Source organism: Centroberyx gerrardi, chromosome 9, assembly GCF_048128805.1.
Source record: "Centroberyx gerrardi isolate f3 chromosome 9, fCenGer3.hap1.cur.20231027, whole genome shotgun sequence".
Lineage (NCBI taxonomy): Eukaryota > Metazoa > Chordata > Actinopteri > Beryciformes > Berycidae > Centroberyx > Centroberyx gerrardi.
In genome coordinates this window covers 4,569,871-4,590,793 of record NC_136005.1, presented here as the reverse complement: position 1 = coordinate 4,590,793, position 20,923 = coordinate 4,569,871, and the positions used below count along the sequence as shown (strand labels likewise).

Here is a 20,923-nt window from a genome sequence, read left to right as displayed (position 1 = left end):
CGTTAAAGTCTGTAGGGCAGCAGAAGACGTGTTACTGTTTACGAGTTTGAAGCAAATTGTGGAATTTGAAGTTTCACTTTTGTTTTCACCTCGGGAGACACCACAGATGAGCCATTGTGGGAAACACTGCCATCTCTTAGCCAAAGACGCCCCCTAGAGGCCATCTGACAAAGCGTTGACTGTCTGCCTGCCTGTCTGCCTGACATGAATATGCGTCTTGATGCTCTTGGTTGTGCCGTGGGAAAACAAGATACACCTGATGGCCCACCATTAGTGAGAACAATAGGATACAGATGTTCTCGGGCGTCGTAGTTGGCGCTATCAGTAAAATTTGTCCGCCGCTGGAGTGTTTAACTTTAGAAATGAAACTCCATTTTAATATTGGTAACCATGGAATACCATTTTAATACTGATAACCATGGTATTCCATACTTAAAATGATGTAAATCGATAGGCTAAATTTATTAACTCACCAACGCACAGGCTCTGTGCAAACCGTCCCTGAGTGAGCGACCTGAGATGCCTCAAATGCCTGCTCCTTAGTGGCTCAAACTTTCATTTAGTGTCCTTGGCCTTAGTATCATGTTCTCACCACCATAAAAGTTCCAATAAAGTCTTCCGTTTTCACAAAATGCAGCTTTTGGGTGGTGGGAGCTACAGCTAATGCTACCACGCAGCGTAGAGTCAGCTCGACTCTACGCTGCCGCACACACAGGTCACGTAGCCCTTCAGAGTAAAGGTTCCTCGGCAATATACCAAAACCTGCGAGGTTAAATAGAATGTTTTCTCTCTCACAGGTTTTGGTAATGAAGTTTCCAGTAGATGTTTTTTTAGAGCAACCATTAGGACGCTAGTAATGGCACATAAAAATCAAAGCTGTCTAGTGTCCCTTTGGAGCTAGGGTTTGTCTTTCCTCCAAACGACATGTAGCGGCTACTAAAAGGTAAGAGTTGATAGAGTGCCTGGATGTGACTTTTGAAGATATGGGACATGTGCTAAAATGCCACAACTGCAACTGTGGATCTATTGTAACATTCAACGTACCAGTGTGTGTGTCTTGCACTTCTCACTGCTCTCCTCCTTGACCCTCTCGACTCTCGACACAACATAGAAGACTGTCTCAAACCCACTGCCTCTAAACATATTAAAAAACACATTTGGGATGGGTCAACTAGGCGAAGAATACCATATTATGCCACTCTCGTTTCAGCCAAAACCAAAATGAGCATGCCAGAGAATAACCGCCACAAGGATGAACACAAAGACCAGGAGGCAGGAAACACCAAAGAGGGCCCAGAGAAGGTTAGTGGGCCATAAATGGTTTCTGTCTGAATTCATAGAAAGTAGAATATGAACCCTTCTTTAACCCTCAGTTAACCAGACAAGACACACTCACAGGTGGGAGCTGCCAAATAACAGTCTTGTACTGTTGGCCACTGAGCAGCTCCACTGGAGCAGCTGGGTATTCAGTGTCTTGCTCAAGGGCACTTTGATGCTAGCTGTTGAACGACGAGAGAATGTTTTTCACTCACTTCCCTCACCCCAGATTTGAACCAGCAACTTTCCTGTCACACGCCTGGTTCTCAGAAATACTCCGGAAGCGCCAGCATTCTCAAATACATTTTTGGTTTAAATCCTGGTTGGGACATGATGTCTTGCTCAAGGACACTAAAGCAGGGCGAATGATTGCCGAACCTGGATGAAGGGCTCCCACTCACTATGCCACCTTGATGGCCTATTTTCAATTATTATTATTATCAATTATATATATTCATTTTGGAAAAAGAAAATCATTTCATGAAGTTCATCATTCAGTATCTCTGGAAGTATTCACTTTGTAAAAACATTTGTCAAAAAGACTGAAATTACTATAATCTGTGTAAATGTATCCATCATTGGGTAAGTGTAGGTGTCACATGATGAATATCTTGTTTTGGAATGAAACTCTTAATATCTTTCAGCAGCAGCGTATCACAGTCTGGCTAGTGAGCGCAGCCTTCTTCGGTGCATTTGGGTCGTCGTTTCTCTTTGGATATAATGTGTCAGTGGTCAACGCTCCCGCTCTGGTGAGTCATACTATTCGCTAAATAGCCATGTGTGTTGATTCTATGCACTATGGAAAATGTATTATTCATTCAATGGGCCAGAGAATTCAACTGATTTCACTATAATCTGTCACTTTCTGCTCCTGCGGACTGTTCTGGTGTTGCTAAGTAGACACACACACCCACACACACACCCACACACACACACACACACACACACACACACACACACACACACACACACACACACACACACACACAAACAAAAGCTCTGGTCAAACTTCATACTGCACAATGAGCAGGTAACCTCAGTGTGCAATTTCACATTCATAAATGCCAAAGATTAGCCTACATCTGGACTGTCCATCCTCCTTTTCTTTTAATGTTGTATTTGCAGTTTGAATACTGTTCCTTGTTAAGCAAGATATGCTTAATTCCTGTCTCTTTTCTGCAGTTTGTAAAAAACTTCATCAACAAGACATGGATTGAGAGGTACGGGACACCCGTTGGACCTGAGACAGTCACTTTACTGTGGTCCATAAACGTCTCCATAATGGCAATCGGGGGACTACATGGAGCAATTGTTGTCAAATTTCTTGTCAGAGCCCTCGGAAGGTAAATTACCTTGCAGAAATCTCCACCGCAACATGGGATTTAATGTTGTAACTTCCATGACACCAGTAAACATAGCTTCCTGTGGGTCTTAAAATCTCCATTTTATTATAACAATTGAAAAAAGCTGCCAAAGGAAGAATATTAATCTTGTTTCGAGGATTTCCCTGAAATTAGTGGCATCATCAAGTATCTATAATTTGTCTTTCCAAATGAGATGTTTAGGCCTCCAACTATACCCAAACTGAATCATACCAAACTTAATCCATGGCACACAATGGCACCTATACAGTCCAAAGAAATGTCCATCGTATTCATTTGAGTATTTAGCCTTTCTTTTCATAAGTGAGATAGGGTAAGAATATTTAACTTGTTTCCCATTCAAAACAAATTGTTTCAAGAACATTCTTGAATCAAATGATATAATCTTGATACCAGTGGAGTGATCTGCTGTATGTCAAGATATTGCCAAATGTATTTTATTAATGTTTTTGAATTTGAAAGTGAAACTGCATTGAAAAATTATGGCATTGTCTCACAGCAGTGGCATATTATTTCACTTGCTTTCAGAAAAATACAATTTTAAGATTCAATACAGGATTAAATCACTCTGTAAGAGGAATGTTGAGCTATCATCAATCGGCTTCCTTGTCTAATCTCAATCAAATATGATGCTGTATCTTCTCTCTCCCCTTCCCTATCCTCTTATTCTGTCACTGTAGGAGAGGCACCTTGCTTGTAAATAACTGCTTTTCACTGGTGGCTGCTGTGTTGCAAGCCTCTGGGGAGAGGGCTCACTATTTTGAAATGTTCATCATTGGCCGTTTCATAATAGGGATAAACACTGGTGAGAATTTCTTCTGCTAATGCTGTGGACTATTTTTTTAATGCCGTATTTACCTGGTTAATTTGACTAAGAACACATTTGTATTCATAGCAATGACCTGGGGGATTAGTCACAGGGGAAGGGAGGGGTTCCACATGTGCACACACTCACATTTAACAGTTGGGTGCCTCGCTCAAGGGCACCATAGCATTACTTGGTGGAAGGAGGGGAGATAATTTGTTCCACCATTCAGGTTTATCGCAGCCAGTTGTTGCATAAAAACTCTATTCTTTAACTATGAAGGTGATCATACTAAGTTGCTCAGATCTGATCTTCTCATGGTTGTTCAAACAGGGAGAAACCACACTGAATCTTATTTTCCCCTGGTAAGACAGCCATGACAAGATCAGATCTGGGCTATAAAGTGTTAAAAGTAATGTTTTTTCTGTTGCTGTCCAAAGGTATTTCTCTCAGTGCCTTACCCATGTACCTGGGAGAGATTTCTCCAAGGCATATCCGGGGCTCTATAACCCAGTTCAATGCCATCCTGATTAACATGGGTGTGCTCACTGGACAGATAATGGGCCTTCCTGAGGTACTTGGCCAGGTGAGTTGTGTGGGGAATTAGAGGGAGATGATTGTTGTGGCACATTTGTACATCTTAATTACTTCAGAAAAGGCTAGAAGTTAGATACTTTTACTAGCCTTAGGGTTACAACAATATATTGTATTGCTGATATATTGGGCTGATATTGGCCAGATATGGGCAGGTCAGTGTGGTCCATCTCTGATATGATGGATATGATGCAGGTTGTTGGATTAAGTTCCCACCGTGTCAGCAGTGGTAACCTATTGTTTCTTGGGATTCTTGTTACTATTAGGGGTCAAAGCACCACAGGTGCTGAAAACATTATTATTATTTTTTAATTCTTCTTCTTTTTCTGCCTTAAAACTATCTGTACATCTTTTAATTTTCTTCCTTGACTTAAGATGAATCCATTGCACATCGACACTAGTTGTAATTTCCGCCATGACATTTTTTCCACCATTTTAAACTTCATGCATGCAAAACCTATTGTTTGCTATTACCTCTGCATAGTTGATACAATCTTGAGAAAAAATGTGCACATATATTTGCATACCGGTATATGGACTTCTTAGATTACTCTGAATTTTGAGAATTCAAACTGCTTGGCCGTGGTGCACAAATGAGGGAAGTTGACAGAAAAGACGCGTAAAGAGGAAGTGAGGCATAACTCCTAAACACTTGACACTAGAGCACTGGTTTTCAGTCCTGATCTGAGACCCAGAGCCCTGCTGGTTTTCATTCCAGCATCTAATCAGGGACTGAGGCCTTGTCCACACTAATCCAGGTACATTTGAAAACACCGTTTTTGTGTTATTTGCGTTTCCATCTATACTAGTGTTTCCAGGCCGTTTTCTAAAAGTTTCCCGTCGACACCAATACGCAAAAAAGATAGGAAAACAGTGAAATCTACCCTATTGGGCATGCACAAGCCTCTGACCCATGACCTTTATGTCATCACCACTGTTTACGGAAGTGTTGTCATGGCTACAGTAGCAGAGTGCCTTAAGCGCCAACAAGATGTCCAAATCACGACAAAAGCCAGACTTCTTTGTCTGGACAGACAATGAAGTTGAGTTGCTTTTGAAAGTAATGAATGACTACAAGACCGCCAAAGCCATGGAGAATATAGAGGGAGTCTTTCGGGAGTGTGACTACCGCCTGAGATCACATGACAATCCCACGTCAGCATTTTGGAAAAGCCCCGTTTTCCCCGTCCACACTACAACACGAAACCGGTGTTTTCAAATTCATCCACTTTGGAGAGCGTTTTCAGAAAGCTCTGTTTTCGGTGTGGATGGAAGGCCAAAACAGAGAAATAAAGATGCATTTTCAAATTTACCCGGAGCATTCACTAGGATGCCAGGTGAATGCATGCAACTAGCTGGTAAGATAGAAAACCAGAAATACTCTGGGTCCCAAGGATCAAGATTGAGAACCACTGCACTACAGCAACCAAACTTCAGATACATATTTGGGATGGACCACAAAGTGTGAAAATTGCACTCCATGGTGCCACTATCAGGCCAACCTTGCAATGGAAATTTTCTTTTTTTATTTCTTCAACAATCTCCACCAATTGAGGACAAAGATGCACAAATATGAAGGGAAGCATAACTTCTAAATGCTTCATGCAATCAAATTTGACCTTTAGGCCAACCTTGCAATAGTAGCTATTAGTGATGCACGGGTCAATCAGAAACCCGCGGATCCCACAGGTTTATTCCACGGGTCGGGCAGGTTAGGGTCGACTGTAGATAATATTGAGAACGGGTCGGGCAGGTGCGGGTCAAAAGGGCTACAGACACAGTACACACACAATGTAATTATAGACAAAATTTCAATGAAATTGAAATTTAATTAACGGAATGAACTTCTCCAATCTCCAGCTGGTTTATCCCGCCATCCATACATTATATTCTGCGCGCACTGCACAGTGCAGCATTAAGTTTAGCCTTAGTTAAATGAGTCTTTGGAAAATTACCTGGCTTCCTGCATCTTTGTTTTTTTGACTTCCGGATCGGTTTCGGGTCGTTGTTTTATGTGTATGAAAATGTATCGGACCTGACCCGCGCATTACTAATAGGATTTTTTTTTATTTCTCCTACAGTTGCCTCAATCTCTATCAGTTTAAGTTTACACACAGCACATTTAAGCTGCCTACATTATCTTTGTATCACAGAATTTTGATAATTGTAACTGGTAGTGATGCACAAAAGACAGCAAACTGGAAAGGAGGCATAATTCCTTAATGCCTAAATGTTCGAGCAACCAAAGTTCATATAAATGTTTGTGAAGGGCTTAAAAATGTGTTAGACCATTTGGTTGCCCTCTATAACTTTACCATACGGTAAACTGTCAATTTTTCAAATGGCAAAATGGCAACATGTCTGGCACCATTTCACCTGCAGTTGCAGGACTTTCACCGAAATCCTCTATCTCTTGAGATGCAGCACCCATGGGTTTGGACCCCACGTGCAGCTATATTCATTATTATTATTATTACTGTTATTATTATGTATTCAGTCCAATAACTCAAGCATAGATTGGTAACTTTTTCTAATTTGGCACATAGATAGTCCTGGTGACTCATAACCTGGACACTAAGAATGGTACTGATTGGCCCATCAGCCTTCAAAAAAACTGTCAAATTTCAGTTTTTAACAAGTTGTGTGGGTGTGGTTACAGGAGTCCAGGTGGAACTTCCTGTTTGCTTTTATTGCACTTCCTGCGCTGTTGCAGCTGAGTGTGCTGTCCTTCCTCCCTGAGAGCCCTCGCTACCTGCTGATGGAGAAGAAGGATAAGGCTGGTGCAGAAAAAGGTATATCACTTTTTCTACATGTAATAAACTGTAAATGTACAATTGAGAGAGACTTTTCATCTAATAACATGTCTAGGTTCACACCAAATCCACCGTGCTGCAGTTAAAATGAAATGTGTTACTGAATTGCATTAGACAGATTTTTATTTCATAAAATGATTTCCATGTAGTTTTGTATCTATAAGGTAGGAAGAGTTCTACGGTAGGCTAGCGTTGGGTCTGAATAATTTAAGCAGCATCTGCTCCCAGGTGTCTGTTAAAATAGTGGTGGAAGAATGACACACAGTCTGACTTTTTAGTACCATGCTATATTATGGTAACGTAGTAGTTGTGGTTCTAAACAAAAACACAAAAACATGAGTACTGTGATTCCTTACAAGGCTGAACGAATTAGGCACAATGGCACAACAATAAAAGGACATTTGTTCATCACACACACACCACTGGAAATTGCTACAGGAAAATGACAAAGTTGGTGAAACAAATTCGGAAAAATCACACACACAACCAATCAAATGGATCAAACTGTTTACAGAAATTACTCAATGTCATATACATCAGAACAAAAGATCTGATTTAACTGGCAGGCCCCTTTACACCTGGAATCGTCATGAATTTTGTGTAGATACAGCGTCCAAAATTAACACCCGCCAAGCGCCAAATCCGGGTAAATTTGGGGTTTGGCGGAAAAATAAAATGGGGTCTCATCTGACAACAACACACGATACCAATTGTAGTTCCAGCGTTGGGGAAGTTACTCAGAAAAAGGAATCCATTACCAATTACTCATTACTCTCTCTAAATTGTAATGAGATTACTGTATCATACTCATTACTCCCTGAGGAAAGTAATCACATTAACCATTACTTTACATTTAATTTACTTTCCAAAAGATACTAGTCCTCTAATCCTACAATGGAGAGGATTAGATTTCTAAGTTTAACTCGATTTAGTAACTCATCCGAACTACTTATTAAGTCGTCCAAACAAATTAGAAATTCATCCAAACACGATAAACTTACAAATTGGCCACAAAAAACAAAGAACTGACCTTGCGTTTCAGGACTTCCATATGTTCCTATGTTTTTGAGAAAAACACTATTACTCAAAAGTAGTTTTTTATAACAATAACTTTTAGTGAAAAGTAATTTCGCTAAATGTTTGAGCAGAAAATTTGAATCATTAGTTGTATTGCTTATTTTATACAATCGTTTTTGCTCATTTTCATGAAGGGTGCCAGTAATTCTTGAGTTGACTGTATTTTTCTTGCTCTTCACTCCTACATGATCATTCTGGGGTCAAAGGAATATTGTCGAGGCACTATGGCCCTGGCCCTTGCACTCCTTACTCTTGGCTGTTTGTGGTGTTGGTGATCTGAGGATATAAGCTTATTCTACTCTTGCCTTCATTGCGAGTTGCCTCGGTCAAGAGCGTAACCTTACTGTTTAAAATGTAATCCTACTATAGAGTGAGGAACACTCTGTCTGTCCGTCCGTCCGTCCGTCTGTCCGCATCCATTTTGCTCCTCAACGGGTTGGCCAATCAATCTGAAACTGCACATGGGCATTGAGCATTGGCATAGGCTGGGACTGACGGAGCTGATTTTTCCATTTTCCCAAATTTATGCTGTTTATGCGCCTTTTTGGCAAATCTGCGCGGAGTTCTGGCGCGCGCATCCCCGGGTACGGACTAGTATAACTATAACCAATGGTTCTTCATCAAAAATCAAGGGTGTGGAAGAACACGTCCACCATCAGATTCTCCATTATTTTAAGACTTTTATCGTCCCTAATAGAAAAATTTGGCATCCAGACTGGCATACAGCACAATACATTCACATTTTAAGTAACAAGCACAGATCCTGTACAGAACCATGGCGCGTGTGTTCAATTCAATTCAATGCACTGAAGCATCACGACACGGTTATCGGTTAAATAATTCCACTAACGTCACTTAGATACCACAGGTAACAATGTTACCTAACGTCAAAGTTTATAGGGCAACGAAAGACGTGGATGTATGTAAATCAACAGCAGAGAGTGGGGCTCGGTTCGCCCCAAAGCGACGCAAGATGGCTCTGTCATTACTAGCATCCCAAAGATCTTTATCCAACTCATCGTTAACGAGAACTTCATTTAGCGACACCTTCCAAATGCCGGTTCCTTACCGCGGTGAAGTAAATTTGTGCCCGGTTGCACAAAAACTCTTAGTTAAGTTTTATACCTTAAGTTCTCTTTAAGGTTCACCTTAAACTCAAGTGAGTTGCACAAAACCCCCTTATCTCCCCCCTCAGGGAATATCCTTAGATAAATCTGCAGATAAGGAAAGATCCTTAAGTCATCCTTATATTATTGCTGATGGGTTGCACAAAGCCCCTTAAGGGAATTTCCTTTCCTTAAATGTTAAGGGGCCTCCCATCTCTTAAGTATTTGTGCCATTTTTATATTGCTATTATTTTGAAATTCTTTAATATTACAGTCAAAGAAAATGACTTATTATGTGTAGGAGGCTTCAGGCTGGCTAGCCAGATAGCCAAATATGCTTCCAGCGTTCTTGTTGGCAAGAGCGGTTGCCACGGTAACGAGGGACTCAACTGTGTTGGTACAGCTGAAACTACTGTAAAACACTAAATACAAGCCCTTAGCTGAAGAGATCATTTTAGGGGCTTCGTGCAACGCTCGTAAAGAAACCTCTGGCCTCAGGGAATTATTTGCCTAAAGGGACACACTTAAGTTTGACACCTAAAGTTTTTCATGCAACTGCACTCAGATACTCACCGGTTGATGCGCCTTTTAAACGTCAAAAGCTCTGTGTCCTTGTTGGTTCAAACTTACATTGAGTGTCCTTGGGCTTAGTATCATGTACATGCCACCATAAAAGTTTCATTAAAGTCCTCTGCTTTCACAAAACACAGCTTTTTGGAGGACGTCGACTGCACACACAGGTCGCGTCATCAGCGTGGTGATGCGACATCTCACTAAGCGTTACATGACTGACTGACTGCCTGACCTGAATTTGGCTCGTAATGCCCTCGGCTGCGCTGTGGGAAAAACAAGAAATGCAGAAATATACAAGACACGTTAAAATGGTACACTGCAAACAGCATTAGATCGAATGACCCTGGATGTGGGCATATGGGGTGTAGAGTCTCTCTTTTAAAGCTAAATAACTTAAGATCTAATTTTATATGTTAAAATCGAAATAACAAACATGGTGAAAAACATGACGTAGAAGTGGATAGAAAGGAAACGCATGATAACTTGTGGTTGTTCTGTGTTTGAGGCAGCCTTCAGAAGGTTCCTGGGGAAGGAGGATGTGACCTCAGAGCTGGCAGAGGTCCAGGCAGAGAGCCAGGCCCAGAACCTGCAGATCGTCTCCGTCCTGGGGCTACTGAGGAACAGGGCTGTCCGCTGGCAGATCATCACTGTGATTGTCACCATGGCCTGCTTCCAGCTGTCTGGCGTCAATGCTGTGAGGCTTCATTCATACACAGAGAGAAAGTCTTAATCAGGGGAAATGCAGATTGGTTTCTATATGCTTGGGGACCTAGGGGTCAGGAAGGGAGCATGTCTTTGAAGCCTCAATGGAGGGGAATGATGTAGTAGAGACCAGACCCATACTGTGATGCAAATGTATTACTGGTAGAAGCGCAAATTAGTGAGGTAATCAAATCAGTTGTAAGTTTTAAAGTTTGGTTATAAATTAAGAATTGCGTTAGTTCAGGCAGAACACTGAAGTCACGTGTGCCATCAGCTGATCGGCTATCAGCTGTCCTATCCAAAAAGCACATCAGCTGATCAGTATCAGAGTAGCGCTGTAGTCTACAGTCCAGAGCCAGTTAACAGGTGGGAAAATTAACAGCTGTGTGTCATAATTAATCATAAATGTGATGCACACAGTTCATCTCAAACTGCAAGGAAGCTTCTCTGTGCTTACTTTGATGAGAAGATCGTTCTCCCCAAGACAACTTGGGAAGAACGTTCTCCACAAGGACACAAGTATCAACTTGGCATTCTCGGTTTTGATAATCAGCCCAGGTTTTCATTCCAACCAAAGACTACACCAGGTGATTTCACTGATTAGTTCCTCCTCTCTGGTTGAAGGTGTGCTAATCAGTGAAATCACCTGGTGTAGTATTTGACCAGCTATGACAGATTGCCCTTGGTTTTAATACATTAGTTCTGATTGGTGGAGCTGAGTGCAGGCTTGACGCAAGTGTTGCATTACTTCTGATTGGCCAAGTTGACAACAAGCTAGACACTTGTGCAACATTACTTCTGACTGGTGGAGATGACTAGACTCTGAAACTCACGTAATCAAAATGTCACCGAATTGGCAGGCAGTGTTGCTAACTCTCTTACAAGGAAAGTAGCTATTAGATGCATGAAACTTCACTAGACTTTGCCAGACAACATCATACACTAATTTGCTAATGAATATTTTTGCTACAGCCCCCTGCTCCAAGCGGAGAATGGGGGCTACGGTGCGTATGATAAACACTGGCCTTTTTGGATTAGACAAGCAAGTACCACAACTTTATATGCATAGGCATCAGCTGCACTGATCTGTCCCAGTAAGCATTAAAAAAAACACAATCTTTAATTCCTATTCATTCAATTATTAAATAGAGTGTAAGGCACCATTCAGTACACCATTCCTCAGATATATAACATCTGTATTGAATCTTTGTTGACTCTTATACTTCCAGCTTTTCTACTACACCAATGTGATCCTAACTGATGCTGGCATCACAGACAGTTTGGTCACCTACATTACTTTGAGCATCGGCGGCATTGGAGTAATTTCTACTGTTATCTCTGTGAGTATGAAAATGTTACCGGTATCTATCTAGAACATTATTTTTAGCCCTATTTAACAAGGCAGGTTGACAAACATCAGCAACACCCTGGGAAAATACTTGCAAGGGGAAGGTGGTTATACAAACACACACACACACACACACACACTGTAGCAGCTGTGTCCTACTCAAGGGAAGCATCTTCTTGTTCTCTTCTCCCACTGAATTTTCACATTTGGTCTGAGAATTCAAAAAGTTTATGTTGTTAGTCATTGGTCATCTACAAACATCCAACATCATGTGCAGATGTTCAGTCTTCCTTATCATGCTCCAGAGTTGTCTTTATGTTGTGAATATTAGTTAACCCTTACTTATCGTTACTTGAGCATTACATATCACTCTGTGTGTCAGGGAGTTACTTGGAGACTGGACCCAAGTGCAGAAACCGGCAGAGAGGGAACTTAGCTAAAGCAAAAGGTTTTAATCGAAGAACTTAGGCAGAATACAAAACAGGAAATCCAAAAAGCAAAATCCGTAACAGGCTGGCAAACAAAGGAACACAAAAACCAAACCTGACCGGCAACAAGGCAAGAAGATATTCACATGAAACACAGGGAATAACGCAGAAGACGAAGTAGGTAACTCGGGAAAACACAACAGACAAACTGACACCACTCCAGGGAAACACAGACTACTTATATACACACACACACACACACACACACACACACACACACACACACACACACACACACACACGGGAAACTGAGGAACAGCTGGCAGGAGGGAAAATGAGTCCAGGAGCTGATAGGCAGAAGGCAGGCTGGTGAAGGGGGAACACGGCAACAGGGCAAACGAGGGTGATGCAGGGCAGGTGTGGAGGGAAGGAGCACAGAAGGGAGGAAAGTCCAAGGGCATCTAGTGGCTGGCAGGAGGATGGCAGGACTGGGGAGTGAAAGGAGTGGTGACCAGGACACAGGGGCAGACCATGGCAGACACAAGGGCTGGGGCTAAGAGGGGCAGACCATGACAGTACCCCCCCCTCAAGGGACGGCTCCTGACGTGTTGGAGGCAAGTGGCCCAGGGGCAGGACAAGGGCGGAGCACAAAACCTCAGGTGGACGGCCTGGAGGCCGGACAAGGGCGGAGCAGGAAACCTCAGGTGGACGGCCTGGGGGCCGGACAAGGGCGGAGCAGGAAACCTCAGGCGGACGGCCTGGGGGCCGGACAAGGGCGGAGCAGGAAACCTCAGGCGGACGGCCTGGGGGCCGGACAAGGGCGAAGCAGGAAACCTCAGGCGGACGGCCTGGGGGCCGGACAAGGGCGGAGCAGGAAACCTCAGGCAGACAGCCTGGAGGCAGGACAGAGGCCGAGCAGGAAGCCTCAGGCGGACAGCCTGGAGGCAGGACAGAAGGGCAGTGCAGGTCTGGACGATGGCCTGGATACTGGCGACGAAGACGGAGCAGCTCCGGAGATCGACCTGGAAGCTGGCGACGTAGGAGAAGCAGCTCTGGAGGACGACCAGAGTGGCAGAGCAGCTCTGGAGGACGGGCAGGAGGACGACCACACAGGCGGAGTCGCCCAAGAGGATGACCTGGAGACCGGTGATGCAGGCGGGACCACACAGGAGGTCGGCGGAACTGCTCAGGAGGTCGGTGACGTAGGCAGGACCGCTCAGGAGGTCGGCGACGATGGCTGGGCCGCTCAGGAGGTCGACGACGAAGCTGGAGGTCAGGAAATGCAACAAGCACCAGAAGATTCGGCTGCAGGTTGGGGCAGGCTGCGAGATCAGCTTCCGGCATCAGGAGTTCAGGACCGGAGTCCAGCGGCAGGAGTGCAGGACCGGAGTCCGGCAGCGGGAGTGCAGGACCGGAGTCCGGCGGCGGGAGTGCAGGACCGGCACTGATGTTACAGGAGTCACTGGGGACGTAGGAATTGTCGGTGTCACTGGAGTCGACGGGGTCATCGGAGTCACTGGAATCACTAGAGGCACTGGAGCTGACCAGAGACTGGAAAGCAGGATCGGAGTCCTGCAGTGGCCGTTGGCGGAGATGACCGACGGGGAATAATAGGGCGTCGGCAAATGCGGCCGACGGTTGGGAATCTGGCCGGACGACGGCAGGCATGGCCGGAGGAGCCAGAGGAACAGGAGGCTGCTGGAGCACAGCCACAGGAGACTGCAGCAGAACTGGTACTGAAGACTGCTGCAATTCAGGCTCAGCGGACAGCTGCAGTCGAGGAACAGAAGGCTTTAACAGCTCAGAAACAGAAGGCTCTTGCAGCATAGGAACAAGAGCCCGCCGCAGCTCGGGGACTGTGAGCTTTCGCGGCGCAGGAACAGGGGACTGCTGCAGCTCCGCAGGAACAGGGGACTGCTGCAGCTCCGCAGGAACAGGGGACTGCTGCAGCTCCGCAGGAACAGGGGACTGCTGCAGCTCCGCAGGAACAGGGGACTGCTGCAGCTCCGCAGGAACAGGGGACTGCTGCAGCTCAGCAGGGACAGGAGATTGCTGCAGCTCCGCAGGAACAGGAGATTGCTGCAGCTCAGCAGGGACAGGAAATTGCTGCAGCTCAGCAGGGACAGGAAATTGCTGCAGCTCAGCAGGGACAGTCTGGACTTCAGTAGTGGCGCTGGGGAACGGAGACTCTGTGGCGCTGGGCAGCGGAGGCTCTGTGGTGCTGGATTGCTGAGAGGGCCAGTGGCGTCGGGAGCCATGGGGACCTTGCCTCCTTCTGGAGACTCCGCGGTTCCCCGTGAAAATGGCAAGGCGAGTCCCTACATAGGGCAACCGCTGGACGACAGGGTGGCTCCACAGCTGATCCAAATCAGTCTCATGGGGTTCAGGGAAAGGAGGATGCGAGCTAGCTGGCTCAGGACGGGCAGGCTCCAGGCTCACGAACTCGAGCCTAACTGACTGGAGTGCAGGCTGGTTGTGAGCAGTCCAAGGTGCAGGCTGAAGGCTAGCAGGCCCAAGGCTAGCAGACTGGGACTTGGGCTGGTAGCTCGGCTGCTGCTGGGGCCTGGGCTGGTAGCTAGGCTGCTGTGGCTTGGGCTTGGGCTGGTGGCTAGCTGGCCGGTTGCTAGCAGACAAGGCTGCTTGACAGGCAAAGTAAGCAGGCAAGGAAAGGGGCTGAAACCCCCCAGAGCTTTCTTCCACTGCTGGGATACGAGAGGGTTGGGGCTTGAGTGCGCTGGGGACTGAGAGCGCAGGTGAGACAGACAAGTGGGCAGGGAAAGGGGCTGAAACCCCCCCGGAACTTTCTTCCTCTGCCGGGACACGAGAGGCTAGGGGCTTGAGTGCGCTGGGGAGCAGGCTGAGACTCAGGGCGAGATGCAGGCTGGGAGCTAGCTGACTGGAAGCTAGCTGGCCGGGAAGCAGGCAGAGATGCAGGGGCGTCGAGGAAGCTCTTTATCCATTCAGGTAGTGAGCTCCTCAGCCAGGGCTTCGAGGACACTTCCCTGCGTGCCACAGTCAGGGCTGCATGCTTGTGCTCCGTAGTAGGTGCCCTCCTCCAACTACCAAGAAGGTCCTGGAGGGTAAAAAGTAGCTCATAGAGTTCTTCCTCAAAATTACCGGCTGCTGGATCCATTATGGTCAGTTCGTACTGTCAGGGAGTTACTTGGAGACTGGACCCAAGTGCAGAAACCGGCAGAGAGGGAACTTAGCTAAAGCAAAAGGTTTTAATCGAAGAACTTAGGCAGAATACAAAACAGGAAATCCAAAAAGCAAAATCCGTAACAGGCTGGCAAACAAAGGAACACAAAAACCAAACCTGACCGGCAACAAGGCAAGAAGATATTCACATGAAACACAGGGAATAACGCAGAAGACGAAGCAGGTAACTCGGGAAAACACAACAGACGAACTGACACCACTCCAGGGAAACACAGACTACTTATACACACACACTAACGAGAAAATGAGGAACAGCTGGCAGGAGGGAAAATGAGTCCAGGAGCTGATAGGCAGAAGGCAGGCTGGTGAAGGGGGAACATGGCAACAGGGCAAACGAGGGTGATGCAAGGCAGGTGTGGAGGGAAGGAGCACAGAAGGGAGGAAAGTCCAAGGGCATCTAGTGGCTGGCAGGAGGATGGCAGGACTGGGGAGTGAAAGGAGTGGTGACCAGGACACAGGGGCAGACCATGGCAGACACAAGGGCTAGGGCTAAGAGGGCAGACGCAAGGGCTAGGGCTAAGAGGGGCAGACCATGACACTGTGCCCTTCCAAGTAAAGTTGAAATCGATACTACATTACTTACTACTATTAACTCATGACTAAGTCAGTTAACAATATCATTCTTGATTCTATAGTACTTCACACAGATTATAAAAAAAAAAAACCCACTTGTAGTGAGAAGCGTTTGCACATTTTGGAGACAGTGGGTAATGGCGACTTTGATGGCAAGTAGTGAAATATATTAAAAATGGCCTTTACACTCATTTCATTTCCAGGCTTACTCTACAGCAAATTGGAGATGGAGATGCCCGAAGGCCACTGGGGAAATTTCTCTTTTCCGTGTTTGTCATTTTCTCACACAGAGAATGGATTGACAAGCACATTTACATGCATCAAGGGTGTTGTTGAGAGACGTTTTTCTGTTTGGGAGGAGTTGATGGTTGACGTATGCGGCTTGACAAGACCGATATTTACACTTGGCAAACTTGAGGATACAATGCATCTCAAACCACCTCCGAAGGTGAGCAGATCGGATGGTGCTAGCAATGCATTCAATTTGCATATTGTTGAGGTCTAGGCTACTTTATGCAAATCAGGGGCGACCAGCGTGACTCGCCACCTCTGGAAACTCCTGAAACTCATGTACAAACTTTTAAACTAGCCGTTGTCGATGTAAAATGAAGACAGATTCAGCAACTGCATGGCTTATTTCTCGCCTCAAATGTTTTCAGAAACACATTTCGGTGAACTATTTCCGTACTATAAGAGAAAGATAGAGGGGCACGCCCATCCCTCGCATGAAATGACGACCCTGTGGAAACAACGCGTTATCACGTATACCACCATAACTGTGTAGGTCTTGACGCCACATCTCGCGTGACTTTCAACAATGGGTAGTCAGTCAGTTAGCTACTTTCACTCTTCTAGTCCGGTCCCAGAGGCCCGGCAAAAATACACAATTAAACATTAACTATGGAACCGTAATGTAAAGTGTTTGTGAAAAGGGTATATTTGTCATCCATTTGCAATGTGGTTCTCTTTGTAATCCCAGTGCTGGTATCAGAAACTTTATTGTTTAACAGCCTTCCAGTGTTTTGGAGAGATATGATAGATTAACATATGAAAAAGTATTATACATATACAATAATACTGTGTTGATATTATTTTAGTAGTTTCCATAGGTTACTACACAGGAATAAGGCCAGTGTAAAGGCAAGTCTCTTCCTCTAGGGTCTACTGATTGAGCGTGTTGGAAGAAGGCCCCTCCTTGTTGTAGGTTTCTCTGGCCTGGCTGTCTGCTATAGTCTTCTAACAGTCTTCCTCAATATCCAGGTAAAGAAACTATTTATAATAATGTGAAACTTTATTCATCCTCTCTTTTCTCTTACTGCCACCCCCTCTGAAGGATGGTATCTCTAACAAGCCCACCTTGCAACCCTTATATTTCACAAGACACATCCACACACAGACAGACATACTTGCTCACTTCCTGACATGACGAAGGACCTTCTATTTTGCCCACAGGATACAGTGTCATGGATGCCCTATGTCAGTTTTGCCTGTATACTGGCAGCAATCGCCATCTTCTGTCTTGGTCTAGGTAATGATGCAGATTCCCATTCTTTCACTCTCAGCAAAACACTGAGTGCATTTCCAAGTTCTCCTATGCCATTTAATGGACTGTAACTAACTGTAAGTGCCTTACAGTATCATGAGTGCATAAACTTTTAGCATGGGTGGCCCAAGTGGGAATGCAACCACAAACCCTAACAGTGTTAGTGCCATGCTATAAAATGATATGTTTGACTTGTCTTCCAGCTGGGACTACTTACATTCTGACCAGTGAACTGTTTGAACAAGCCTACCGACCTGCAGCCTTCTTGATTGGGGGAAGTGTATTTTGGCTGTGCAACTTCACAGTGGGCCTGGTGTTCCCTTTCATCCAGGTGTGTCAAGTCAACTATATTAATGAAGCTCCATTCTATTGCCGTGGTTTGGAGGAACCAGGCATATCTGGACTGGAGACTGTATGATATTAGATACAATTTAATCATTAATGACTGTATTTAAATTAGTGGTTCTCAAACATCTTTGTTTCCAACCCCCCAAAATGAAGTGAGACCTTGTAACCCTCTGTTGCAGACAGCTTTGACACCAAAACATAATGTCTTATTTCTGTTCTCTGTTTTTATTTAAAGCTGCATTATGTAACATTTTTATGAAAAAGATATTGCCTTATTTTCAATCTAAGTTTTGTGTTTGGGCTAAAAGCAAAAGCATAGCAAAGCACAAAACATGAAACAAAGCATGAAACCCCCTGATTTGGCCCATTCTAGCACCTGTAGTCTGGCATGACCAGTGGAGGGAAATCCTCTGGGCACACAGGAAATTATGCATTTTACGTAGTAAACAAGGAAGAGAATTATACGTGCAGGAGTGGATTTCAGTGGTTTCATCACAGTAGTGTGAGCAGCGCGTTAATCAAAAATAACAACAGCTACATTTTTTTTTTTTGAGGTGTAACTGCATCCACATTGTGGAGAATAGTCAGCAGCAGAGAGGAATTGAGGGCGACGCTCATAGCAGCCCAGGAATGTGATCGTGGGACAAGCAATCCTAATATTATTAAAGTCTCAATGAACCTTATATGGAGGTCTGACACAAACATGCTGTGAATGGATCAGAGACAGGAGTTTGGGAAGAGAATGACAGTAAGGAGGATATGGAGTTTGAGGAGAGAATTGAGAAAGGGACTAAAACTGCATACAGACGAATCATGGGAAAATCAGAGGGACAGAGTGAGGATGAGTGAAAGCAACTGTGATCAGGAAGCCAGTATAAGGTCATATTAAGATTCAAGGAATTAAAAGGAGTTGCCACAATGTATCCAATGAAGTTGATGGCAGATTTAAAAAATCAGATTGGAGATATTGAGATGGCAATGATTTTGAAGGATGGGAATCTGTAAATAAGCAGTAGTAATGATGTGCAGAAGGAAAAAGTCAACAAGTTGAAGGAGACTGGGAAGTATAAAGTGATGAGCTCATGGGTGAGCTCTTCTCATGGGTAGCCAGGGAAAAAGTAGAACAAGAGAGTGATTTCAGGAGTCCCGATAAGTGTAAGAATGAATGAAATCAAAGAATATTTGAGAGGGAGAATGCTGAGAAATGCTCAAAGGTTGCAGACCACTAGAAAAGGTCAAAAGGTAGGCGGTGAGACTGCGGTGCTTGAATTTGAGAATGAGGTGCTTGTAAAGAGAGCAACTCAAGGATACAGTTGCAATGTAAGAGAGTATGTACCGAAATCTCTGAGATTCTACAATTGTCAAAGATTTGGTCATATAGCAACTGCATGTAAAGGAAATGCACTCATATATGACCGACGTACTCACCTTTGATTCTCTTGTGCTCATGCAGGAGGCGCTTCAGACCTATGTCTTCCTGGTGTTTGTGGTGGTGTGTTCGACGGGAGCTGTGTATCTGTTCATCGTCCTCCCGGAGACCAAAAACAAAACATTTGTGGACATTAGCCAAAGCTTCGCTAAGAGAAACAAGATTTCCAACATTCGGTCTGAAAATGTTAAAGTGTATTTCTTTCCAGAGACTCAAACAGTATAGCAGTACACTGCACACATCATTAATCATTATTAATCTAGTATTTTGTGGGGGAAAAAAACTCCCATTGGGGTGAGATAATGTGACTTGTTTCCAATGCAAATCAATTTCTCTCAAGATTTTTACTGAATTGAGTAAGAATTTCTATCTATAAGATACAAGTGGTGTGATCTATCTAATTTCAAGACATGTTCCAAGGCAAAGGCAAGGCTCCCAATGATTTCATTACACTGGTAAATATTTGTGAACCTTCAATTAAAACATACATGAATTTTGCCTTACACAAGTTATTTGAGTTGGAAAAAAGCTTATTTTCCATGTATTGGCGACGCTGCCAATAGTGGGTTCCACCATTTTTTTGTTTAAATATTGCTTATTTGTTCATGTTTTTGGTCAATAAACTCATTGTAAATAGGTTACACTACTCCTCTTGCTTTAGCTGTTTTTTGTGGTGGGGCAATCTATTATTATTTGTTTGATTATGAATAGGTCTATGATAATGTCTCCTGACTCTTACTCTTTTGCAAACCAGAATATGGCTGTGTGAATCTTCTGTTGATAATAATCCATAACTTGAATTTGCAGCAGCACCCAACTGAATCCTTTAGACCAGTGGTTTTCAAAATGGTGTCCAGAGACTCCAGGGGCTCTTTGAGGGAGTCACAGGGTAACCCCAGTAAAACGTAGAAGTTGTTAATTTCAGTGTTGTTTCATTTGTCATGAGTTACTGACAGAATGACAGAACATACACAATGTCTGTCCCCACCAACAGTAGACAGTAGGCCTTGCATTTCTGCTCTAGTTTACATCTAACAAATCTTCCTAGAATGGCCTACTGTATATCTAATTGGGGTTCTCAAATATTAAAAAGTTTGGAAGCCCCTGCCTTTGATGAAGAGAACAATTCTATTTTCAAATAAATGAGGACTTCTAATTATACGTAACACTTGTTTTTGCTCCCATTTTTCATGAGTTGAAATAAAAGATCTAAGACTTTTTCTATGCACACAAAAGGCTTATTTCTCTCAAATTTTGTTCACAAATTTGTTTAAGTCCGTGTTAGTGAGTACTTCTCCTTTGCCAAGATAATCCATCCACCTGACAGGTGTGGCATATCAAGATGCTGATTAAACAGCATGATTATTGCACAGGTGTGCCTTGGGCTGGTCACAATAAAAGGCCACTCTAAAATGTGCAGTTTTTAATCACACAAGCACAACACAATGCCACAGAACACAATCATTTTTTAGGTGCATGGTCGTGCCAGGTCCCATGATGCCTGTAGGCAGAGATTGACTCTGGCTTGCTGCCTGAAATATGGAGGGTCTTCTGGCTATCAGCCTAGTATAAATGAAGGTTTGGTTGTAAATTTGTTCTGTTTGTATAGTTTTGACTAGGAAATCGATATTCCCAGTCTGACACAATATGACAAGTTATGACATAG

The 20,923-nt window shown here is 44.1% G+C and overlaps 1 protein-coding gene across 1 annotated transcript; it reads left to right on the top strand.

Annotated features, from left to right (window-relative positions):
• The first annotated feature begins 1,214 nt into the window (after positions 1 to 1,214).
• On the top strand, positions 1,215 to 19,889 carry LOC139924988 (solute carrier family 2, facilitated glucose transporter member 9-like). Its single transcript, XM_071916227.2, has 12 exons — positions 1,215 to 1,302; positions 1,962 to 2,066; positions 2,500 to 2,660; positions 3,380 to 3,504; positions 3,945 to 4,090; positions 6,758 to 6,890; positions 10,177 to 10,361; positions 11,599 to 11,709; positions 17,096 to 17,197; positions 17,390 to 17,465; positions 17,684 to 17,811; positions 19,282 to 19,889. The coding sequence occupies exons 1-12, from the start codon at positions 1,222 to 1,224 to the stop codon at positions 19,480 to 19,482; spliced, it is 1,554 nt and encodes a 517-aa protein (XP_071772328.1). The 5' UTR covers positions 1,215 to 1,221; the 3' UTR covers positions 19,483 to 19,889.
• The last annotated feature ends 1,034 nt before the right edge of the window (positions 19,890 to 20,923 follow it).

Bases quoted from the DNA above. Each gene is read 5' to 3' on its own strand.
- LOC139924988 (XM_071916227.2), top strand. From the start codon at position 1,222: ATGAGCATGCCAGAGAATAACCGCCACAAGGATGAACACAAAGACCAG. The intron at 2,067-2,499 runs GTGAGTCATACT...TCTTTTCTGCAG, and splicing joins TGGTCAACGCTCCCGCTCTG to TTTGTAAAAAACTTCATCAA. The intron at 2,661-3,379 runs GTAAATTACCTT...CTGTCACTGTAG, and splicing joins CTTGTCAGAGCCCTCGGAAG to GAGAGGCACCTTGCTTGTAA.